The sequence below is a fragment of the Panicum hallii genome, chromosome 9 (assembly GCF_002211085.1).
Source record: "Panicum hallii strain FIL2 chromosome 9, PHallii_v3.1, whole genome shotgun sequence".
In the NCBI taxonomy this organism is placed as follows: Eukaryota; Viridiplantae; Streptophyta; class Magnoliopsida; order Poales; family Poaceae; genus Panicum; species Panicum hallii.
In genome coordinates, this window is record NC_038050.1 from 4,741,785 (window position 1) to 4,767,468 (window position 25,684).

Consider the following 25,684-nt stretch of genomic DNA (forward strand, 5'->3'; position numbering starts at 1 on the left):
AATGAGAATTAACATGCATGCAAAGCTACACTTTTCTTTCTCGACACATCGCATAGAACTTGTTTACACGAGAACTATCTGTGCATTATTCAGTGAAAAACTCATACCACATCACTTAAATTTTATTTGGCTCTATGCTTTCGTGTAGTTATTGTTGCTGTATGGGAGCCAGGCAAGAAATCACTCGAGCGCACCTTGGTCCTAGGCAGCAGAGCAGAATGCAGGTCACCCACGCAGGAGATCGACCAACCTATTGAAATTCTCACGCGAGGATCCGCCCACGCCGAGGCACTTGCGAGCAGCGTCCCTCATCACCCGTGCCCTCTCCGCCATCCCCTCGTCACCGATGACCTTTTCCACTTTGCCGCTCACCTCCTCCTTTGTCAAGACACCATCTTCGCCTGGCGACACCGCCAAGCCGGTCCTCCAGATGTCGCGGACGTAGCTCCGGTTCGCGAACTGGTCGACGAAGTACGGCCAGCACAGGAACCGCACGCCGTTCCTCACGCCTTCCATGGTCGAGTTCCACCCGCAGTGCGACACGAAGCACGCCACGGCGCGGTGCGCCAGGACCTTCTGCTGGGGGCACCAGCTGACCACCATGCCCTTGCCGGCGACGCGGTCCTTGAACGCGTAGAACCACGCCTCGCTCAGGTCGCCGGTGGTGAAGTCCGGGCGCACCACCCAGAGGAACGGGCGGCCCGTGAGCTCCAGCCCCTCGGCGAGCTCCCTGAACTGGCGCGGGTCGAAGATGGCGAAGCTGCCGAACGCGACGTACACGGCGGAGCGTCTGGCTGGGCGTCGAGCCACCGCAGGCACCCCGTGTCCTCCGGCAGGAGATGCCCCACGGGCCTCCGCAGCTCGGCGTCGGCGAACAGCGGGCCGACTGGCAGGATGCCGGGAACAACTCGAACGCCGCGGCCTCGGCGTCGCGGAACGAGTTGCACACGACGACCTCGGCGTGGCGGCTCGCCGCCTGGGTGTTCCAGGACACCAGCTGGTAGCCGACTTCCTGTCCTTGGACGGGGCCGTCGATGCTCCACGGCATCTGTCACGGGGAGAGCGGCGGCATCCCCGGGGTGATCTCGAACGAACCGTGCCGCTTCGGAAAGCCTGCGTCATTCGATTTCGATCGATATCCCAACTTCCGTGGCAAACAAAGTGAGATTACACATGACATCTCGAGCAAGAAATGGATGGTGGTTGATGCAACCATATCGTCGAAGAAGCCGCCCTCTATCAGCTGGGGGACCAACAGCATCGCGAGGCACGCCGCGGAGGCCGGGAAGACGGCGGCCACCCGGACGCCGAGCTTCCTGGCGGCCTCGAAGCACATCCCCACGTTCACGTCGCCGACGAGCCACTTGACCTTGGTCTCCCTGAGAAGCCGCTCGACGTAGCCCGGAACGCACCGCGAGAGCGCGTCGACGAACCTGCTGAGGTCCCTGAGGTCGTCGCCGTCGGCCAGCCCGTCCGGGACCGGGACGGACACCAGGCGGATCCCGTCCGGAAGCCCGCTGCCGCCGCCGGCCGCCGCCGGGTGCAGGGCGGCGAGCACGAGGGCGTGGATGGCTCGGTGTTGACGAAGGTGACCCGGAAGCCGCGGTCGACGAGGCGGTGCGACAGCTCCATGAGCGGGGTGACGTGGCCCTGCGCTGGGAACGGCAGGACCATGACGTGAGGCGCCGCGGCGGCCGCGTCCATGGGCGGCGGCGGCGTAGCTCGCTCCCCGTGACCTGCGCGGCGATGAGCTCGATCTGTGCGGCCGTCGTGCCAGTCGGCGAGGCGCGAGGAGTGAATGCAGCGTGACAACACGCGGGCGAGTTGGGTTTCTTGATGTGAACAGTGCTACGTAGTCTCCTTTTCGACATCGTCAATGTATGTCATTGTTGTCGTCGACAGGGTGGATGAAACGGAAAGATGCTGATGAATCCTCGGCAGTCGGCACTTGGCTCTTACTGGCGTCCGCACGCACCACGGCCGGTCGCTGTTTTAGCTACAAGAATTTTTACCACGCGCCTCCTAGATTACTGCCCACTGATTTCTCTCTTCCACAGCACCGGTAAGATAGGGTTTCGGAGATGGATAGTCCATGGCTGCCGGCCACCTGCCCCCATGGGCTCGCTAGCTAGCCTGGCTCCGTAAGCGGTAAGCCGCCGCGGCGACGGCCGGCGGTGAGGTAGCTGGGTCCGCGGCGACGCCCCCATGGTCGTGCTGTTTGTGGGCAGCTAGCGGACGCGGCGCGAGGAGTGTGTGACGTGGCAACCGGGCACGATCCAGGAGTTTTGCGATGCGATCCTTACATCTCTCTTCTCGATCGACAACAACCTGCACTGCGAAAAACAGATAAAGGAAACACCTATATCAGTGACACGGATAAAGGGGACACATATATCAGCTGAAAACAGAAGATGGATACTTAACTCCCGGCGGCCCGTGGCCGGCGTTTCCCCCGTGGTCCGCTCACGGCACGCCGGCCGTCGTGTTCGCGCGCGGCCAACGAAGACACCACCCGCCGGCCGGCCGGCTCGCCGCCTGTCGCCCTACGTGTCGTCATACACGTGGAAACCAGGCTTTTTTCGTCGTATACACAGGAGGCGCGCGCGTGGACGGAACGCAATGGATGGATAGAGTGCTGGATCAGAGCTCCAATCCGACTCCAAAACCCACCGCGTGCCGACGATCCGAGGAGGGACGCGCGCGGCCAAGCAATCGACTCTGATACGTCGCCAGGCATCATGCCGATCGGCAAACCGATCGGCGAAGATATACCTCACAAAAACTGATCGATCCGTTACTGAAAAACCATAGGCACGTGCGGTGACACGAGAAGTAGAGGTCCGGAGTACTTCGGGCGGCGCGGCGCGGCGAGGGCGAGATCACTGCGAGAGCAGAGACGGCGGCGGCGGCTATGGACAAGGAGGCGATCAGGAGGTCGACGGTGGCGGAGCTGAAGGCGCTGGGCGCGACCAACGAGTCCATCTCGCGGTTCCTCGTAAAGTGCGTGGAGGAGGCCGCCAAGCTGCAGGGAGATGGCAGGATGAGGCCCGGGGACGAGCCGCGTGAGTCCGCCGAGCTGAAGGCGGCGATGGATCGCGTCCTCGACGCCTACCCCGTGATTCCGAGTCCGTAGTTAGACCATCTCCACGAGATTTTTTATATTATATTTTTAAAATAAAGATTTGATTAAAAAATTATTCTCCAACGGTCTCTTCAATTGGATATCTAAATATAAATCTTATCTATTTCGAATTTCTCACTGGTTAAAATGGGGAGCGAGAGACTACGCATAAAATATAGAAAAGCTGTTGAAAAGTATAAAGATATAGAAAACAAATTTTACTTAAACAGCCCTCTAAATGATGATGGAGATGCTCTTAAACGCGCGCGTGCCGGGGGACGGCCAGAGCCTGGACACTATGCATGATGCTTTTTTTTTGGTCGTTTTTTCTGCTAGCTTTATGCTGTCATTGCTATGTTATGGATTCTGACTAGTTATTCTAATGGTATCTATCTTTTTTTTTTGAATAAAGGTAGAGCTTTATTAACCAATTGATGGAGATTGTTACCGATTTGAGCAACCAAATACTCGACATGAAGGAAAACCCACACACGACACATCCTCGTATATGTTGCGCTTTTTGCCAACTGCGCAAGTTCATGTATTGTGCAAATTGTGAAAGTTCATGTACTATGTCTTGTTAATGATAAATTTTTAGCATAACTTTTACAAGAACGTATCAGGATTACTTTTAGAAAGAAGAATTCTATCTTCAAAAGGCTTTTTAAACAACTTATTATGTATAGAAAGCACCTTCTTTGTTAAAAGTTGTTCAAAGTAAGTTTTCAGAAACTTGGACCGGGCCAATGTTAAACTTGAAAACAGTAAAAGGCTGCAGAAATGTTGAGGGAAGAAATTTAAAGCTGCAACCCTGCATTTTTTAACTTTTCTCTTTGTGAAAGGAAGGGACATATTTTTTTGATCTGATGTTCAATCTGTATACGCAAGTGTACACAATCAACTAGCTGAGGTACCCCCATGAGTTTCCATGCATGATTTCGTTCATCGTTCTCATTCACTTAGCAGGGTCACAAACTTGTTGAAGTTCTCGCACGACGATCCGCTTCCTCTGATGCACCGGCGAGAAACATCCATGAGGAGCCGCGCCCTCTCCTTGATGTCGCCGTCGCCGAGGACCTGCTCCACCTTGCTCCTCAGCTCCTCCTTCGTCACGATGCCGTCTGCGCCAGGCGACACCGCCAGCCCGGTCCTCCAAACGCTGGTGACGTAGCTCCGGTCCAGGAACTGGTCGCAGAAGTAGGGCCAGCACAGGAACGGCACCCCGTTCCTGACGCCCTCCATGGTCGAGTTCCACCCGCAGTGCGTCACGAAGCACGCCACCGCGCGGTGCGCCAGGACCTGTCAGATCGAAACAGAGCAGTCCATCACACACCCCGTCGCCAAGCTAAATTCTAGCAGCAGCTCCAGTGACCTGCTGCTGGGAGCACCAGCTGACGATGATGCCCGTGCCGGCGACGCGTTGCCGGAACTCGGCGAGCCACGCCTTGCTCAGGCCGGGGGTGAAGTCCGGCCGCACCACCCACAGGAACGGCCGGCCGGCGAGCTCCAGCCCCTCGGCTAGCTCCTCGAACTGGCGCGGGTCGAAGATGGCCATGCTGCCGAAGGCCACGTACACGACGGACCGGTCGGGCCGCGCGTCCAGCCACTTGACGCACCTCTCGTCCTCCGGCAGGAAGTGGCCCACGGGCTTCTTGAGCTCCCGGTCGGCGAACAGCGGGCCGACGGGCAGGATGTCGGGGTACAGCTTGAACGCGCCGACCTCGGCCTCGTCGAACGAGTTGCAGACGACCACATCGGCGAGGCTGTTGAGCTTGACAAACCGTGCGACCAGCTCGAATAAGGCCGGTTGCCCTACCGGCGTGCCCGTCCCGTCCATCCACGGCATCCGCGACGTCTGGAGCGTCGGCATCCCGGGGGCGAGCTGGAACGTCTCGTCCCGCTCTGCCCAGCCTGCCGGCATGGGAGCGGGTCGTTCCCGTGGTCATTAAGAATGCATTCGATCGACAAAACCACGAGACGGGCCGTCAGATTTCGTGTCCGTTCTGCACTTACCCTTGTCGTTGATGAGTCCTTCCTCTATCAACTTGGAGACGTTCAGCATGATTGCTAAGCACGCCGCCGACGCCGTCCAGAACGAGGCGACCCTGATGCCGAGCTTCCTGGCGACCTCGAAGCAGGGACTCATGACCACGTCGCCGACGAGCCAATTCACCTTGGGCCTCCTGACCGCCTCCAACTGGGTGACGAGCCGCTCCAGGTTCCCCGGCATGTGCCGGGAGCAGGCGTCCAGGAGCTTGTTGAAGTCCTTGCGGTCGTCGCCGTCGGCCAGCCCGTCAGGGATGGACGCGAGGTGGATGCTGCCCAGCGCTGCGGCGCCGCCCGCCGGCTGCAGCGCGCCGAGCACCAGCGAGTGATCCACTTCGGTGTTGACGAAGGTGACCTCGAAGCCATGGTCGACCAGGCGGTGGGAGAGCTCCATGAACGGGGTGACGTGGCCCTGCGCCGGGAATGGCAGCACGAGGATGTGACCCTTGGCCATGGCGCTCTCTCGCGCGGTTGCAGAGGAGCAGTGTGGCGAGTGTGGCGCCTGGCGAGGAGTACAGTTACTTGTACTAGATGCCACTTCCACAATGGCTTGCACCTTCCTGGAGGTGTAGTTTTATAGTAGTAAAAGAATAACTATCAATAAAAGTTGTCCTAACAATTGAAGTACACCTTGTAGTTTCAAGTGAAGGGAGTACCACATTTATTAGCAAAATGAACAACACAAAAATAGGCTACTTATTCCAGCTGCTAGTATCACGCACTTTATTTCACATAGTTTTTTTTTTACTGATTTGGTAGAAAGTTATAGTAATCATGCATGACATTCAACTCTGGAAACCACACAATAGCACGTAGGTAGACTTATTTCATGTGCCATAGACGCAAACTAAAACCATACGCCAATCAATTGTATGTCTTGGCAGCCTAAGAAACAACACCGAGCCACTACACACAGGGCCGTCCCGGCAAAATTGGGGGCTCTGCCATGTGACATTGTTTAACATAGCACTTCAATAGCTTCAACTACAAAAGCTCGCCTATGCAATAGTTATAAAAATTGTCGATAAAACTTTGTATATGTAATAGTTGCATTGGGAAAACAATCATATTGCTTTAAAAATTTACAAAGCCCATATTTTCTTTTCGAATGAAATTTCTCAAAGAATTCTTATCTCCATATATAGTTTGTTAGCATATCAATGTTAGATCTTCAATTTCTGTTAAGGGCAGCCTCGAGATTATCACAAAAATATGAAGAGAATAAGTTAAAAGAAACAAATCCTTAAGTTTTCTAATTCATCTTAATTTTCAAGGAGTTGGAAGTCAAATTGAAGAAAATTGAAGGAAAGATCAAAAGGATTAAAGTAAACTACCTGTACAGCTGTAGTGATGTACCTTGCATCGAGCGTGCAGCGCATCGACTGCGTGTGCACGACAACTGGCGCCTGGCCCGAGCAAACACCAAGCATGCACGTCGCGCAATCCTGGTGCCGGCAATAAGTGATTAACGCGCGCGCTTGAAGGCAACCTCGGTGAGATGCCGATCATGAGACAAATAAGCACCGTGAAAATATAAGGAAAAGAAACGTCGATAGAAACAGTGTCGCCTTGAATTTTCTCCTTGCTGTACCAGTGAATTTAGATCATGGGATAGTGATTCAATGGTTTGAAGTGCTCGAAGTGGGGACCCCTAGAAATTGGGGGCCTTTGCGGTCGCACAGCCCGCACTTCCAAAAGGGACGGGCCTGACAACACACTGAGAGAACCGAACGAAGTTTTTTTTCCCCTCAAATGCGCATGAGAACCGAACGAAGTGATTCGGTCTAAGACGACGTCATCCGGCAGGTATCTGTATTCATATGGTATGGTAGCTTTGTAGTAAGTTACAATAGAGTGGACTAGTACCATGCGTCACATGTTAAGTAGGACGTGACACTCAAATGCAAGGGCTATTCTTTAACCCACTATATCCCTGCACGTGAATCACTCGACAAGGACATGAGGGGGAGAGGGAGCCTTCAATCAGATGTCACCAACCAACTCGTGATCTTAATTAATCAGTCCCCATTGGTTTTTAATTTTGTTCGGTTGGAAAGGCTTTATCTTGTATGCTATTAGGTTTAAGATTTCTGGCTCGAGTGGCCCGTAGAAGTCTAAGCTGCCACGCCGCACCGTCTGCTGATGCGTATCATACATCTCTCTAGCTTCTACCTGTTCGATCAGTGTTCATCTCATGGAAAACAAAACAAAACGATCGGGTCGGACAGCCGGCGCGGATGCTGCTGAAACCTCTCGGCGCGCGCGAGGAGGTGCCTATTGGTGTTGCGGCTGCTGTCGCGTGGACAACACAGAGGAGAGAGGGGAAAAAAATTAAACCCGGAAGAAATGACAGCGGTTTATTTTGCATAAGGGTTGACGGAATAAATAAACCAGCGAAAATGCGTGTCGGGAGAATCGAAAGCATGGTAAAAAACGACGAAAGCAAACAGCCGGCTCAGACTGCTACTGATGCAGGCGCATGACTGTCCGGTCCCATGCATACTAGGCTGCAGTGCCTTATCATCAATTCATGGACATGTAAAAAAGTTGGAAACTGTAGGTGAATTGAGTTGGAAATAGTGTTCTGAATTTCTGATGGATCTGAAAACAATTCGATGATTGACCATGCGTCCATGCCCCATGAGAACAACAGCACACCACACGGGCACAAGCGCATCTGCAAAGGATTCCCTTTGAGCGCACAGAGCGAGTCGCGCGCCGACTCTCATCCACGCAGCAGGTCCACGAACTTTCGGAAGTTCTCGTACGAGGCTCCCCCTTTGCCGACGCCCCGGCGGGCCGCGTCCCTGAACAGCCGCGCCCGCTCCCTGATCCCGCCGTCGCCGGCGACCCGCTCCACCTTGCTCCTCAGCTCCTCCCTCGTCACGACCCCGCCCGAGCCGGGCGACACCGCCAGGCCGGTCCGCCACACGTCGGTGATGTAGTTCCGGTCCAGGAACTGGTCGGCGAAGTAGGGCCAGCACAGGAACGGCACGCCGTTCCGCACCCCCTCCATCGTCGAGTTCCACCCGCAGTGCGACACGAAGCACGCCACGGCGCGGTGCGCCAGGACCTTCTGCTGGGGGCACCAGCTGACCACCATGCCCGTGCCGGCGACGCGGGCCTGGAACTCGTCGAACCAAGCCTTGCTCAGGTCGCCGGCGGCGGTGGTGAAGTCCGGGCGCACCACCCAGAGGAACGGCCGGCCGGTGAGCTCCAGCCCCAGCGCGAGCTCCCGGAACTGGCGCGGGTCGAAGACGGTGTAGCTGCCGAACGCCACGTACACGACGGACCCGTCGGGCTGGGCGTCGAGCCACCGGAGGCACCGGGTGTCCTCCGGCAGGAACTGCCCGACGGGCTTCCGGAGCTCCCTGTCGGAGGTCAGGGGCCCGATGGGCAGGACGTTCGGCAGGAGCTTGAACGCGCCGGCCTCGACCTCGCGGAAAGAGTTGCACACCACCATCTCGGCGAGGGCGGTGAGCCTGTCCGTCCGGCTGAACAGCTCGAAGATGACCGCCTGCCCCTCTGGCGCGCGGGCGTTGACCCACGGCAGTTGCGACGTGTGGAGCGGCGGAATCCCGGGGGCAAGCTGGAAGGTCTCATCACGCTCTGGCCAACCTGCCGCAAGTGCGCCATTAGTAATGGTGGGAATGCATTCCGTGTCCGAATCTAAAATCGAGTAAATTGAGAGATCCCGGAAGAACTAATAACGGGTTCGCACCGTCCGTACTAACCCTTGTTGTTGAGGAGCCCATCCTCCGTCAACTTGGGGATCTTGAGATTAATGGCTAAGCACGCCACCGCCGCCGGCCAGACTGCGGCCACGCGGATGCCGAACTTCTTGGCGACGTCGAAGGACCACCACGTGTACACGTCGCAGACGAGCCACCTCACCTTGGGCCTCCCGGCCGCCTCCATTTCGGCAATGAGCCGCTCCAGGTGCCCCGGCATGTGCCGGGAGTAGGAGTCGATGATCTTGCCGACGTCCTTGCGGTCCTCAGCATCGTCTTCCACCCCGTCCGAGATGGACGCCAGGTGGATGCCGGGCAGCGCCGCCGTGCCGCCCGCCGCCTGCAGCGCGCCGACGACCCGCGCGTGATGCGCTTGGGTGTTGACGAACGTGACCTCGAAGCCGTGGTCGACCAAGCGGTGGGAGAGCTCCATGAGCGGGGTGACGTGGCCCTGGGCCGGCAGCGGCAGCACGAGGATGTGAGCCTTGGCCATTGCGCTCTCTCTTTCGATCTTGGGTTGTACAAGGCTACAAGAGGCAAGAGCCGCGCTGCGACTGCCAATTGGGGATGAGCTGCCTGAGTTTTTTTAGACCAAAGATCATTGGCCCAACTTTATAGAAAGCAAACCCGTGGGATCCCCCCTCCGCTCGGCACAACACGAGCCCATGATAACTAGTATCTTCATTTTCTTGGGCTATTTTCTATGGCGTCTTCATGATTCATGTGTATATGTGATCATGTTCCTGTTCCATGTTCTAGATGAATGTACACTACTCGGTGATAGAAAAACTTGTAGAATAATTGGGAAAAATGATTGGAAATCTTGGCCAACTGTACCGACTGAGTAAAGAGTTTAGGCTTTGCAAAGATTAAGTTTAAGAACACGGCATATGCAATAAATAACTGCGGTGCTCGGCTGATGGCTGGCCTCTGAAACTCTGAATGGTACTTGGATTATTTAATTCAATCCCATAATGCATTATTGATGCTTCATGGAATGGCACTTCAGTGTTGGAGTACATGCCTTGAATACTGAACCGATCTGCTGTTGAAATGTAGGAAAACAAGGATCAGGTCCTGGAATAAGGTGTTACAGATCCTATGAGCCTGTCACAAGATAGTTCTAATTAAGATCCATAGAAGTAATTTAGCATACGACAGTTCAAGGCTTTTAGCACTCACATGATCATTTTTATGTCCTGATGTAGCATCTTAATAATTGTTTAACCAGGGTGGCTGCATCTCTTGTGTCAGTGAAAGTGATTATTTTCTGGGAGGTAGCTAGAGAACTGAATGATGGTTGAGTACTTGAAATGTCAGAATGTGTAATATACTTTTCCCTTCTTGTATGTAGGATTGTAAATCTTGATGCGCGTGCCCACAATTATTGTCAGAATCACCAATCTGATTAACAGTCCATGCGCCTTTAGAAATTTAGTTTTGTCAACTGCATGGTGGCCTGGTGTGTATCATGACTCGGAAAAGTTGAAGACATGTGTAGTGTGCTAATAAGCTCTGATTGTGTTTGTACAGGAACGGCGCCACCCAACAGTATTGCGTTGACATATTTCGGTTGTCACAAAGCTGGAGGAGAGGTCCGGAAGTGCTTTAGAGATTTCACATTCTGTGTAACCATGTAATAAGATTGTTAAACATCACTTTGAGCGCGACTTTGAGGAACTGAATCGGATCATTGTAGGATCTGATGAATTGCTACAAGTGTGTTAAGCTAGTGTTGCAGTCATTTTTCACATAACAATGCAATTCGTGTTACAAAAATGGTAGTCTTGTACTGTCTGTAATCAATGCATGCCCAAACGATGTGTACGTATCTGAGTGCAGATGAAGGCTATAGCGACCACACCTTTGGACCTTGGTGTGGCTGTTAATGGAATGGTCGCTCATTGTGCTCATACCCTTCCATACTAGCTAGTATCGAATCTCCGGTCGGCACCTCGGTGAGAAAGGGGCGTCATGTTGCTTCTGGTTCAGGTGTTTAGCGTTGCCTGGCTGTTCAACCGCAAGCGAGCCAGTCAGTTGGATGTTGTGCCATGACCATGGTTCAGAAGCATGCCATGCTAGCTGCTTGAACTGATGGTCTGCTTCCAAAACAATTTGCCGATCTCCTCTATGACTAGAGCCCACGACACGTGGCAGCAGCAGCAACCATTTGGCAAGCCTTTAGAGCTTTGACATTGTTATTTATTGTTATCAGGGTCACCATCTCCTGAAATCTGTACACAAGTGAAATTTAACGTCCAGTGAAGTGTTCTTGGGATCCGTTATAGACATTATTCACTACACAACAAAATAATCTGATTTGGGGTGTGTTCGTTTCCTGAGGTCTAAAGTTTAGAGGGGTCACGTCAAGGAGAATTTTATCATTTAGAAGTATTAAATAAAGTCTAATTACAAAATTAATTGCAGAACTCCAGGGTTAATTCGCGAGACGAATCTAATGAGGTATATTAGTCCATGATTAGCGGATGATTACTGTAGCATCACTGTGGCAAATTATGGATTAATTAGGCTCATTAAATTTGTCTCGTGAATTAGCATCCATCTATGTAAAAAGTTTTATAATTAGACTTTATTTAATACTTCTAAATGATAAGATTCTCTTTGATGTGATGGGTGTAAAATTTAGAGGGTAGAAAACGAACACACCCTTGATCCACATCAACAATAGCCAACATAGCAATTACAACCATCATTAAAGAAAAGCAAACATAAGACTTAAATAGCAGTTACATGAGTTATCATTTCTATGGCATTTACAGTCATGGCAATCTGAGAGAAACAGCAACACATCTCAATAATGCAAAGCCGGAAATTCTACTCTATACAAAACTTGTCATGTTATTAGAGCCATATCCTGCAATAATTAACCACTAGATCACACACCAACATTGTCATGATTTCTTAGAGATTATGCCATGTGTTTGGAATAACATAAATACTTACTTTCACAGATTCACTACCACCTATAGAAGTGCCATTTTGATTTCTCGATTCAGTTTACAATCAAATATGATATTAAATTAGACACCAACATTTTGATACATGATCCGTTTCATCTGCGTAACATGTCACAACGCAAATGAAGGCAAGTGAGACCATAATCTGACCCTACGTTTGCAGAATTGATATGAGGTGCATTCATTCTGGTCAGAAAGGGAGCTCAGTCACCTGCAGGTAACAGGAGGAAGGGAGTCCGGTGGAAAGTTGCGGTTCCTGCTGCTTCGATGCAGCACCGCATCTGAACCTGCACTCGATCTAGACAGGGTGCGGAATGGGTCAGCTACGCAGCTAGCTATGGATATGGATGCGACTGCGCCGGAAGCGAGAAGGAGCAGCGAGGACGAGCGAGATGGGCATAGACGGTGAAGGCAGCAAGGGACCTGCGGCGACGGGGCCCTGGGCGGCGAGCAGATGAGCATGCCTGGCATTGAGGGAGTTGAGGGGTCGGCGCCGCCGTCGGGAGAAGGGAGATGCGACGTGCGAGCGAGATGTGTAGGTGGCCTGTGCGGTGCTGGGATATGCGCAGGCGGTGGCCTGGGCAGCGGGCGTTCAGCGTCAGCGACGGAGATGATGCGGAGGGGGCCGGCCGTATGAGTTCATTTTATACCCTTCAATTATCATAAGTTCGATTTTCAAATTTTTACTACAAAATTGGATAAAAAAGATCTTCCAACAGTTAAAACCGGATAAATTTACCCTTTAAATGATAAGTAATTTCCATTTTATAAAAATTAAAATATTCAAGTTTAAACAAAAAATCATAAGTAATTTATTTTAAATAAAAAAATATAAAACAAGCGCCAATATTTTTCGAAAAATGTAACATATCTATTGACACTCTACTTGTCAGTTATTCAGATTCAATTTTTTTATATTCTGTTTGCTTGTAGTTATACCTATTATATTTGAATAAATAAGATACAAACTTCATATTTTTCAGATTTAAAATAAATTATTTTTCATTTTTAAAATCTAACTAGATTTTTTATTTTTTTTAAAATACAAAACCACGTTTGAAATCATCTAAAGGACCAAACTTATCCGGTTTCGATTGTTGGATGTTTCTTATTTTCTGATTTTGTAGTTAAAGGTTGAAAATCGAATTTTTACGATAGTTTAAGAGTGTAAACTGTATTTTTCTGTATAAGATAGTAGGCTGACACATAAAATAAAAATACTAAAATATCCTTAGCATTATTGTTAGAAGTGGTTACTCGTCCATATAATTATAGATTCTGATCCACATTTTAGATTCTTCATAATATGTTTATTTCATTTTTTAATCATTGGATCTGAACCCTTCAATTTTTAGAGGGTGTTTCGATCGTTGCTCTGGGCATGTAGCGCGATCGAAAACTTGTTGTCTGAACGTGCGTTTTGTATGCACTTATTTTATTTTGCTTTCTTATAAAGCAGGTTAAGAGGTCTTTGGTCTAAAAAATAAGATGTGCTGTATTTTGATTGATCTGTTTGTACCTCCATAGTACAGCCGTTTTCTATGCACTCCCGCACAAATTGGTGACTTCGCAAACAGCCAAACACAATAGAACACCACCAACACATCATAGCACATGCATGGTAACAGGATGATTCCTTGTACCGTAGGACTGTAGAGCAGGCTGGGGTCCCCAGGCCAACCAGGCAACCACTCACTCGCTTAGCAGGTCCACGAGCTTTTTGAAGTTCTCGTACGAGGATCCCCCTTCGCCGACGCACCGGCGAGCCGCGTCCCTGAACAGCCGCGCCCTCTCCCTGATCTCGCCGTCGCCGACCACCTGCTCCACCTTGCTCCTCACCTCCGCCTTGGTCACGACCCCGTCCGCGTCGGGGGACGCCGCCAGGCCGGTCCTCCACACGCTGGTGATGTAGCTCCGGTTCAGGTACTGGTCGCAGAAGTAGGGCCAGCACAGGAACGGCACGCCGTTCCGCACCCCCTCCAGCGTCGAGTTCCACCCGCAGTGCGACACGAAGCACGCCAACGCGCGGTGCGCCAGGACCTGCATGTCACAACGAAAACGGAGCACCGTCGTCTATCAATCACTCTCTGTCGCCCAACAGGCAAACAATAGCGAGCGTTTATGGGCCGGGTTCAGTTCAAGGTGACCTGCTGCTGGGAGCACCAGCTGACGATCATGCCTCTGCCGGCGACGCGCTGGTGGAACTCGGCGAGCCACGCCTTGCTGAGGCCGGGGGTGAAGTCCGGCCGGACCACCCACAGGAACGGGCGGCCGGTGAGCTCCAGCCCCTCAGCGAGCTCCTCGAACTGGCGCGGGTCGAAGATGGCCATGCTGCCGAAGGCCACGTACACGACGGAGCCGTCCGGCTGCGCGTCGAGCCACTTGACGCACCGCTCGTCCTCCGGCAGGAAGCTCCCGACGGGCTTCCGGAACTCCCCGTCGGCGAACAACGGGCCGATGGCCAGGATGCCGGGGAAGAGCTTGCACGCGCCGGGCTCGGCCTCGTGGAAGGAGTTCCCCACCGTCATCTCGGCAAGGTCGTTGAGCTTGTTGTTCCGGGTGACCAGGTCGAAGATGATGTGCTGGCCCTCCGGCGCGCCGGCGTTGTTCCACGACAGTTGCGACGTGTGCAGCGGCGGCATCCCCGGGGCGAGCTGGAACGTCTCCTGCCGCCGTGGCAAGCCTGCAGAACGAGCACCGCGCGCGCGCGTTATTCCGGCACGAGATTTTAATTTTCTTTTTGGTGAAGGAACGCCACGTTAGAGATTCAGTCCACAAGGGCGCGCGACAATTTTCAACGCCCATGTCCACTAAAGTTGCAAGTTGCATTAGTTCAAATTGTCTCATCAGCATGTTGCAGATCTGCCATTGGCTGCTGAAATCCTTAAAGAAAACTTAAACTGAGACTAAGTTTGATCTGCCTTCGATTAGCGCGCGTCAGCTATTGACCGGTAGTAAAAGATTTAGGTACGAATAAAAAAGGGAACGAACAGTGTAAAAACATCATCAGTTACCCTTGTCGTCGATGAGTCCGTCCTCGATCAGCTCGGGGATCTTGAGCATGAAGGCGAAGCACGCCGTGGCCGCCGGCCAGAAGGAGACGACCCGGATGCCGAAATTCCTGGCGACCTCGTAGGACCAGCCCATGTTGACGTCGCCGACGAGCCACTTGACCCTGGGCCGGCCGGCGGCCTCCAGCTCGGCGATGAGGCGCTCCAGGTGGCCCGGCATGTGGCGCGTGTAGGCGTCGACGAGCTTGACGATGTCCTTGCGGTCCTCGTCGCCGGCCAGCCCGTCCGGGATGGACGCCAGGCGGATGCCGCCGCCCAGCGTCGCCTCGCCGCCGGACGCCCGCAGCGCGGCGACCACCATCGCGTGGTCCACCTCGGTGTTGACGAAGGTGACCTCGAGGCCGTGGTCGACCAGGCGGTGGGAGAGCTCCATGAGCGGCGTGACGTGGCCCTGGCACGGCATCGGCACCACCAGGACGTGAGCCTTGGCCATGGCTTAGCTAGCACCTTCCTACTTGGTCCCTCCCCCCCTCTCTCTCTCTGTGTTTAATTTGTTCCCCTCTGAGAGGTGGCGACCTGCTGGGAATCATGCACTACAAGAACAGTGGCGTCTGGTCGATCATCTCTGCTTTATAGGCAGCCAGGAGGAGACGATAATAAGCTATTTGGAGAAAAAAATGGATTTTTTTTCTGGCTCACCGGCCAACACTTGCACCGCCCTCGCGTGGTACACCGAGCCAAGAGGTTCAGCTAGGAGATGAACTTTGACGACGAGACCCGGTTCATGTGGCAACAAATAAGGCAGTGTACTTGTACTCAGGATGATGCCATATTGTTTGGCACCTTGTCTCTAAAGTCTGGAGCTGGTGCAGCGGAGACCGGTGGCGACGAGTAACCTTGGTGTGCAATGAAGAGGTCAGCTTTTTTTTAAAAAAAATGGAGATCAGGAAAGTCGATCCATGGAACGTAACTTGAGCGAATCCCATCGGAGCCTTTGAGGTTAAAAAATAACCGTTGCAAAGACGTAGTACATGCTGTCGTGTTGAAACTTGAACTGTGCAATGTAAGTTCACTTTTTTTAACGAATATGCTTTCTGCGTAGAAAATCATGTAAAGTTCACACTGAAACATTTTCCAACGTGATGGTGCTTCCCGGCTTTCCACCAGTGTAGTTCATCAGTTGTTAAAAAAAGTGTACGTTTTATCTGAGGTTCTCCTCCCATTTTGCAACGTCATTCCCAACTAAAGTTACTAGCAGCCAGAGCCCAGAAGATCATCCTGTTAACACTATAGTAAACTTTGGCACGCCTGAATCAGAGTGAAAGCGATGGGGATCTGCTGCGACAATGCGAAAAGAAACCGAACGAATCGCAGAACATCCGCAGAGCGCGTGCAGGTGCAGTGGCGATCCGGCAACCGCCAGTACATGGTCGTCGCTGGTGCCTCCTCTCGCTCACCGGCCGACTGCTTGCGCCACCGCCCTCCAGCGATTCGCAGCTGCGGTCAACGTGGCAAACTGAACCGGAGAGCTAGCCGCCGCTGGGCGTCACAAGCAGGACTGATCCAGTGAAGCGCTTACTGTTCATCAGCTGACGCTCGCCGTGCTTTGGCGCCTTGTGGAAAGATCGGGGCTTGTCACAGTTGTCAAGTTGTGAGCGAGGGGAGTTATACTGGCCGCATGTACGTCCGAGTCACACGGGTCGTGGTATCAGCATCGTGTGCTCACCAATTCCACGTGCCAGGAAAATGGAGTCCTTTTTTTTTATTGATTATGTGGATACATTAACACTGCCGTTGCCGGTCCCAAGCCCGCGATGAGAAAATGTGGAGGGTTGTGTTAGGTTTGGCGAACCAGCGTAAAAAATCAGCCACTCTAATAGAAATGAAACCCATAAGAAATTCGTTGGGGCGTAACCCTCTTAGCGACGCGCTACATCGGAACCCGGGTGTGGTGTTAAATGGGCAAGGGCCGGGTCGTCATCCCCTCTGGGACGCGTCGTATCGTGATCCGGGTACGATGATAAGTGAGCAAGGGTCGGGTCGTCGCAGCCTCTGTGGCGCGCTACATCTGCGCCCGGGTGTAGTGAAAAATGAGCAAGGGTCTTCGCATTTCTCTCGACGGGTGCGAAGGGTAAGGAAGCTAGCCGAGCCAACTAGGATTCGTCTAAGTAGTTGGAACGTTGGGTCTCTAACAGGTAAGTTAAGAGAACTAGTCGATGTAGCAATTAGGAGACGTGTAAATATTCTATGCGTGCAGGAGACTAAATGGAAGGGCCAGAAGGCGAAGGAGGTGGAGGGTTCTGGCTTCAAGTTTTGGTACACGGGGACAACTTCGAGTAGGAATGGTGTAGGCATCTTGATCGATAAGAGCCTTAAGGATGGAGTTGTAGATGTTAGGAGGCAAGGCGACCGGATTATTCTAGTGCGGTTGGTCATTGGAGATTTGATTCTGAATGTGATCAGTGCCTATGCCCCTCAGGTAGGTCTTAGTGAGAGCTCCAAGAGTCAGTTCTGGGAAGACCTCGATAGCATGGTTAGTACCGTGCCTATCAGCGAGAAGCTCTTCATAGGAGGAGACCTCAATGGTCATGTGGGTGCGACTAATGTAGGATATGAGCGAGTACACGGGGGTTTCGGGTATGGTAGTAGGAATGAGGGGGGGAGGATGTTTTGAATTTTGCGTTGGCCTACGACCTGCTGTTAGTGAATACCCTCTTTAGAAAGAGAGAATCCCATCTAGTGACCTTCCATAGTGGACAAAACTCGAGCCAAATCGATTTTATCCTTGCTAGGAGAGAGGATAGACGTGCCTGCTTAGATTGTAAGGTGATACCTGGGGAGTGTGTTGTCCCCCAACACAAGCTTGTGGTGGCGGATTTTCGTTTTCGGGTACGTGCCCACCGGGACAAACGTGCCAAGATTGCGAGAACGAAGTGGTGGAAGCTTAGAGGGGAAGAGGCACAGACGTTTAAGGAGAGGATGCTAGGCGAGGGGTCTTAGGAAGAAGGAGCAGATGTAGATGATATGTGGCTAAAGATGGCGACATGTGTTCGGAAGGTGGCCTCAGAAGTGCTTGGTGTGAGTAGGGGAGGCAAGCAAGAAGTGAAAGAGACTTGGTGGTGGAATGACGAGGTGCAAAGGGCTATTAGGGAGAAGAAGGAGTGTTTCAAACGCCTTCACCTCGACAAGAGCGCGACCAACATCGAGGGCTATAGATTAGCGAAGAGGTCTGCAAAGCGAGCTGTAAGTGTAGCGAAAGGTCAGGCTTTTGATAACCTTTATCAACGGCTAGGTACGAAGGAAGGAGAGAAGGATATTTATAGGATAGCTAGGGCTCGCGAGAGAAAGATAAGGGACATAAACCAGATCAAATGCATCAAGGATGGGACAGATCGACTTCTGGTGAAGGATGAGGAGATCAAGGACAGATGGCGAGAATACTTCGACAATTTGTTTAATGGGGAAAATGAGGGTCCTACCTTCGAGTTGGACGACTCATTTGATGATACCAACAGACGCTTTGTGAGGAGGATTCATGAGGCAGAGATCGGGGAGGCTCTGAAGAGGATGAAGGGAGGTAAAGCAATGGGTCCCGATGGCATTCCCATTGAGGTGTGGAGATGTCTGGGCGAGAGGGCGGTAGTATGGTTAACTAAGCTTTTTAACCTAATTTTCCGGTCAAACAAGATGCCGGAGGAATGGAGGAGAAGTATATTAGTACCGATCTTCAAGAACAAGGGAGATGTTCAAAGTTGTACTAACTACCGGGGGATTAAGCTGATGAGCCATACGATGAAGCTTTGGGAGAGGGTTATCGAGCATCGTCTAAGAAGATTGACAAGGGTGACCCAAAACCAGTTTGGGTTCATGCCTGGGAGGTCGACCATGGAGGCGATTTTCTTAGTACGACAGTTGATGGAGAGATATAGAGAGGAGAAGAAGGACTTACACATGGTCTTTATTGATCTAGAGAAGGCGTATGACAAAGTACCGAGAGACGTCATGTGGTGGGCCTTGGTAAAACACAACGTCCCAACTAAGTATATTACCCTCATCAAGGATATGTACAAGGATGCGATGACTTGTGTTCGAACATGTGATGGCGATACCAGTGACTTTTCAATTAAAATAGGACTACATCAAGGGTCAGCATTGAGCCCTTATCTATTTGCTTTGGTGATGGATGAGGTCACAAGGGATATACAGGGTGATATCCCTTGGTGTATGCTCTTTGCTGATGATGTGGTGCTAGTTGACGAGAGTAGGGCAGGGGTTAATATGAAGTTAGAGCTGTGGAGACACACGTTAGAGTCGAGGGGGTTCAGGTTGAGTAGGACCAAGACCGAGTATATGATGTGCGACTTTAGCCCGACTAGGCATGAGGATGGGGACGTTAGCCTCGAGGTTCAAGTGGTGGCCAAGAAGGATATTTTCCGGTATCTAGGATCAATGCTTCAGAAAGATGGAGACATTGATGAAGATGTTAGACATAGAATTTCAGCTGGTTGGTTGAAGTGGCGGCAGGCTTCGGGCGTCCTCTGTGATAAGAAGGTGCCACAGAGGCTAAAAGGTAAGTTCTATAGGACGGCGATTCGCCCGGCGATGGTATACGGTGCCGAATGTTGGCCTACAAAAAGGCGACATGTCCAGCAACTGAGTGTAGCAGAGATGCGTATGCTGCGTTGGTTCTGCGGGCATACAAGAAGGGATAGAGTCCGGAACGAAGAGATTCGAGATAGGGTCGGGGTGGCACCTATCGAGGAGAAGTTGATCCAACATCGGTTGAGATGGTTTGGACATGTACAACGGAGGCCTCCCGAGGCGCCGGTGCGTAGTGGAGTTTTAAAGCGGGGCGATAATGTTAAGAGAGGTAGAGGTAGACCTAGACTAACTTGGGACGAGACGGTTAAGAGAGACCTTAAGGAGTGGAATATCGCTAAGGAATTAGCTATGGATAGGAACGCTTGGAGACTAGCAATTAACGTACCTGAACCGTGATTTTTGTTACTTTTTGTTTAACTCCTAACTCTTCCTTTGGCTTGTGCCCTTTTTGTGTTTCTTATTCTTGTTTTCTGTGGGTTTCATCTCTAGTCTACACCAACTTGCTTGGGACAAAAGGCTAAGTTGTTGTTGTTGTTGTTGTTGTATTATGTGGATACATTGTAATTGCTGTGAAAAATATTTTCAAACTATATTGATTTCTTTGAAGATCCAATACAATAATTTTGCAGCATTTTATAATTAACATTTTCATGTAAAAAGCAGTACGGTTCAAAACTATATATTGAGACCTTTTATATATATATATATATATATATATATATATATATATATATATATATCCAACATGTCAGACTAACTCCAACAATAGCTCCTAAATCGGACCCTCCAAATACTGAATAGAGGATACCTCTATTTTTTATTTTTTAGGGGCCTCCAAATTTGCTCCAACTCTAACAATAATCCTCAATTCTAATTTATAATAGATGGCTCCTGGAGGGTGGAGGAGGGAATTTGGAAGCCTCCCAAAGATAGAGGGCTGAATAGAAAAACTGCTGGAGCCCTCTAAACTTAGGATAAATGGATGTTTAGAGGGTCTATTGGAGTTACTCTCATGTGTTTGAATGGAGGGAACATTATCCTGTAGAAAATGTGCAAATCCTGAGCCGTACAGTGCCTCCTCCCGTAGAAAACGGGCAAGCAAAATAGTGCAGCATTTTTAATTTCATGATAGCGCCTCTCAGCTGGTGGATGGATACCAGTTTCAATATGATGGTACCGCTGCTCGGCTGGTGTGTGGAAAGAAGCTGGAGGCCAAGATTGGGATGTTTATTTCCCACCTAAATTATATAATCTAGCTTAGAATCTATAATATGAAACAAACATACTATAGACTATAGCTTGATTATTCTAATTTATAAGCTAGATTATATAATTTTGGGTGGAAACGAACAGGGTCATAGCCAGATTGCTTGCGTGTCGATGCCGGAGAATATGGAGTGTGTACCGAAGCATCGAAGAAATAGCTAATTTGATTACCACAACGGGACTAGAAATTCTACCCAAAACAGCAAAGATCTCGACGTATACGACCTCAAGGCGCGCCGCTGCGTTCATCTATCTTATCTCTACCACGAGTAACATTTGGACACTTTCTTCCGTCACCCCAAGTACCTGTCCAGTTGAAGAAAATCCTCCGCCGGCATCGCTCTCTCTCATGGTCTCCGGCTGCTGGATCCGCCAAACCGGACACAAAGCAGTTCGTCGTGGTCTCGGGTGCTGCTCTGCCACGCACACGCATCCGGTCGAAGACACCCGTGTAGTTCTAAAAATAAACTGATGTGCGATGTGCCCTCACCAGATGAGAATGAGCCACAAACATTCAGCGGATAACCAGGCGACAGGCCGAGCGCACCTCGTCGTGCAGGCCTGTCCCGTGGATCTTTTGTTTAATGGGCGATTTCTTGTGATCTCACGAGTATCTGGACGGAGAGGAACAGCTTGTTTGGGTGGCCAATCCCATGGATCTTTCTTTTATGCAACATGCTCTGACCAAGCAGCTGAGGGGGGATCATGCAAAGACAAGGACCTTGTTTTGCTTTTGAAAGGAGCAGAAGTGATCGAGGGGGCAAGACGGGATCCACGTAAAATACAGCAAGAAAATAGAGGGGCCAGTTATTGACATTTCGGTTAGATTTTGAGCATTATGGGTGAGGGTCAAATGCAGTGAATGGAACGAAAGGAAGTTCATGCATCAATCAGTGAATTATGCGGAGTGTCTCGTTTTGAAGAAAACCGCTCATGAGTCCGCAAATGCCAACGAAGGTAAATCTGAAGCAAAATATCCCAGCATTCATGACAATGAAAGTTATCGCATCAACAAAAGGATAAAAAACAAGAGTTGATGCGCTGATAACAATGGATCTACAATAAAAATATTATCTAGGAGAACAAGTGCTGCACAAATAACTTATTGAGCATCATGCATGTACCGGTCCATTAATTGATGTTGTACAAATGATGCCTGCTCAAATTGAGCATACATAAATGTCAGCACTGAGCCATAACACATACTGAGGCACCAGGAGGATTGATTAGATATCCTATGAAGGATGAAGTGCGGTGTGCATCCACAGATTAGCGCTTAGTACTGCCTGGACGAGGGGGGCCAAAATAGTTTGTCACCAGACCCATAACCGCGAACCTGGAAATATTAAAAATTTCGGTGAACTTCTCTAGTTGCATATACAAATACATAGAGAAACATTGTGATTTCTCAGGAAGAACAAAACTATATATGAAAATCTGAGGAAATTAAGGACCAAAAGTAGAAAACAGATGCGACCTAACTTCACAGTGAATTTGGCTCTTACCCCTATACAGAACAACATACTACAATCACGTAATCTCCACATCATTAAAGCAACAGTAAAGGGTGGAAATATTGTTAACTACACTCCTGCTTTCTAAAGCGGAAAAAATTGTTTTTGAAATGCACTTCCCAAGAGGATGGTAAGATATTATGAAACACTTGTGCAGCTAATTTCTGGCTTTGTTAACATGGCATCAAATACATACAATGTGTTTGGCAATATGGGTTTATACATGCCATTTTGTAGATGAGCAGGTGGGAATCTCCATCGAGAAACAGATTTTTGCTGACATAATATATCAAAAGCAGAACCCAAATAGAATATTTGAAAGCAAAATCGTAACTGCAGAAGCAAAGTGATGCAAAACGAAGTGTGATGCTATGTAGGTCCCTCTTATCTTATTGTTAGGTATTATCACAGTACACCAATCCTTATCTTTTATCTCTATACAATATCAATCAGTCAGGTCTTATCAATCAGTTTCAAGGGGTTAGAAAAATAAATATAAACCATATTATTGCAACACCGATGAAAAGGAAATGCAGAACTATAAGTGTATAACTGACAAGGAAATTCAGCATTTCGCAATGCAAAGACAAACCATTGCTAAATTTGGCTCAGAAAACATACAACCACAGCACATAGTGTAATTTTCCATCTGGTTAATACTTGCATTTGGTTTTAATGGTAGTTTGACAAACAGAGAAGAACATATAGTATCCATTACTTTCTCATGCCATAGGTTACTAATCCTACTTTCCCCATGTAAAATACTAATACTACTGTTTTATTATATTTTATTTCTTAAATTTTACAAATACACTAGAACAGAATTGGTGATCAAGGTGTTTTGGAGACCACAATGATTTCAGATTTCTAAATGACAATATGATTGAAGGGTGTATTAATTTGGAGCAGCACAGCAGTTGTAGATTGGGCAAGTTGGGCCTTGAGATATGTCAAGCTGAAGTCTTAACCATAGCCCCTGGCTGGAAATTGTGCTCAAATATATATTTACCAGTGTCTGTACTAAGTATATTACCCTCATCAAGGATATGTACAAGGATGCGATGACTTGTGTTCAAACATGTGATGGCGATACCAGTGACTTTCCAATTAAAATAGGACTACATCGGGGGTCAGCATTGAGCCCTTATCTATTTGCTTTGGTGATGGATAAGGTCACAAGGGACATACAGGGTGATATCCCTTGGTGTATGCTCTTTGCTGATGATGTGGTGCTAGTTGACGAGAGTAGGGCAGGGGTTAATATGAAGTTGGAGCTGTGGAGACACACGTTAGAGTCGAGGGGGTTCAGACTGAGTAGAACAAAGACCGAGTATATGATGTGCGACTTTAGCCCGACTAGGCATGAGGATGGGGACGTTAGCCTCGAAGGTCAAGTGGTGGCCAAGAAGGATACTTTTCGGTATCTAGGATCAATGCTTCAGAAAGATGGAGACATTGATGAAGATGTTAGGCATAGAATTTCAGCCGGTTGGTTGAAGTGGCGGCAGGCTTCTGGCGTCCTCTGTGACAAGAAGGTGCCACAGAGGCTAAAAGGTAAGTTCTATAGGACGGCGATTCGCCCGGCGATGCTATACGGTGCTGAATGTTGGCCTACAAAAAAGCGACATGTCCAGCAACTGTGTGTAGCAGAGATGCGTATGCTGCGTTGGTTCTGCGGGCATACAAGAAGGGATAGAGTCCGGAACGAAGAGATTCGAGATAGGGTCGGGGTGGCACCTATCGAGGAGAAGTTGATTCAACATCGGTTGAGATGGTTTGGACATGTACAACGGAGGCCTCCCGAGGCGCCGGTGCGTAGTGGAGTTTTAAAGCGGGGCGATAATGTAAGGAGAGGTAGAGGTAGACCTAGACTAACTTGGGACGAGACGGTCAAGAGAGACCTTAAGGAGTGGAATATCGCTAAGGAATTAGCTATGGATAGGAGCGCTTGGAGATTAGCAATTAACGTACCTGAACCGTGACCTTTGTTACTTTTTGTTTAACCCCTAACTCTTCCTTTGGCTTGTACCCTTTTTGTGTTTCTTATTCTTGTTTTCTGTGGGTTTCATCTCTAGCCTACCCCAACTTGCTTGGGAAAAAAAAGGCTAAGTTGTTGTTGTTGTTGTTGTTGTTGTCTGTACTAGCAGTCCTAAACTTGTTCAGAGATGCCACAAAGGTAGGTCCTCAAACTATTAATCTCCCTCCCTCCCTCCCTCCCTTTCTCTGATATTTGGACCTTGTGTGGTACATTATAAGGTTTAGGGAGCAAGATCTGTAAATTGATATTGACGGCCTATGTGACTCCTCCGAAGAAGTTTGCTGGTGCACTTTACTCTTTGTAAAATCACAATGGCTGAAGCTCAAGGTAACAGTGACTTTAGGCTTGATGTCAGGAAGCATCATTGTAACATCAGTAACAACGGAATGGCTTAGAGGTTGCAATAATATACGAGCAGTAACATCCTAACCAATTCCTATCAAGAGCAGCATAATATAGGCAAGAAATGTTAGTCTTACTTAACCATGGCACACATCAAACCAGCACTATCAAACAACCCACAAATTGAGGACCTCATAGGGCAATAACTAAGGAGGGACAATCTGAGTATATACAAGTACTACAAGTACTATATAGGCTCCTGAATTGCTCTATATGTTGATAAGCGTACAGTATGAAGCGACAGTCAGGGTAAACTGGGATACTGAGGAAGCATATGTTGCTATTCAACTCTGTAGATTTCAAAAGCATTGTTTTTTTAGAAGCCAAACTCACAGATGCATAACCCTCAAGTCTTTTAAGAAAACTCACATGAAAGCCATGGAGAGCTGCTTCAGATCATTCTCGAAGTTCTTCATGTTTGCCAATGACTGCGCGCAGAAGATGATAGCGATCCACGAGCACAGCTTGTACTGCAAACACACGTCGGTCAGATTTCACAGGTAGCAAACACAGACCAAAACTACATGGCAGTGATCAATCCAGTAAGCCAAGCGCAGCATCACCATCCATATCGCTTACAAGGCAACAAATTACTCACGCGGGAACATACAGATCTACCACTTACTCGCCCAGATCTACACAGCACTCGGACATCGAACTCAGATCGGAGAGGGTGAGAAGGGGCGTGGCGAGGAGATGGTTACGTACGCGAAGCATGACGCCGACGACGCCGAAGACGACGGCGAGGAAGCCCGCGTAGTCGATGGGCAGGTCCTGCGGCGACAGCTTCGGCGGCGCGTACGGCTTCGCCGTCGACGGCTGGCGCGGATCGTTGCCCCCCGCGGCCGCCCCTCCCCCCGACGACCCCTCCTTCATCTCTCTCTCTCTCTCCTGGAGATCCAAAGCAAAAATCGAAGAGGGGAGGTATGACAGAAAGAGAGATTAAAAGTAGATTTATACATGGGCCCATACGGG

General features: G+C 49.9%; 2 protein-coding genes and 1 pseudogene across 2 annotated transcripts; all 3 read right to left on the reverse strand.

Moving 5' to 3' along the window:
- Positions 1–225: 225 nt before the first annotated feature.
- On the reverse strand, positions 226–5,697 carry LOC112876980 (annotated as a pseudogene).
- Positions 5,698–7,783: 2,086 nt separating this feature from the next.
- Positions 7,784–15,554, reverse strand: LOC112876996. The gene is made up of 5 exons (XM_025941187.1): positions 14,891–15,554; positions 14,024–14,559; positions 13,577–13,916; positions 8,902–9,474; positions 7,784–8,785 (listed from the first exon to the last, which is right to left on the reverse strand). The coding sequence occupies exons 1-5, from the start codon at positions 15,378–15,380 to the stop codon at positions 7,893–7,895; spliced, it is 2,832 nt and encodes a 943-aa protein (XP_025796972.1). The 5' UTR covers positions 15,381–15,554; the 3' UTR covers positions 7,784–7,892.
- Positions 15,555–21,713: 6,159 nt separating this feature from the next.
- Positions 21,714–25,627, reverse strand: LOC112874696 (protein Asterix). Its single transcript, XM_025938175.1, has 3 exons — positions 25,418–25,627; positions 25,079–25,179; positions 21,714–22,091 (listed from the first exon to the last, which is right to left on the reverse strand). The coding sequence occupies exons 1-3, from the start codon at positions 25,583–25,585 to the stop codon at positions 22,025–22,027; spliced, it is 336 nt and encodes a 111-aa protein (XP_025793960.1). The 5' UTR covers positions 25,586–25,627; the 3' UTR covers positions 21,714–22,024.
- Between the last annotated feature and the right edge of the window lie 57 nt (positions 25,628–25,684).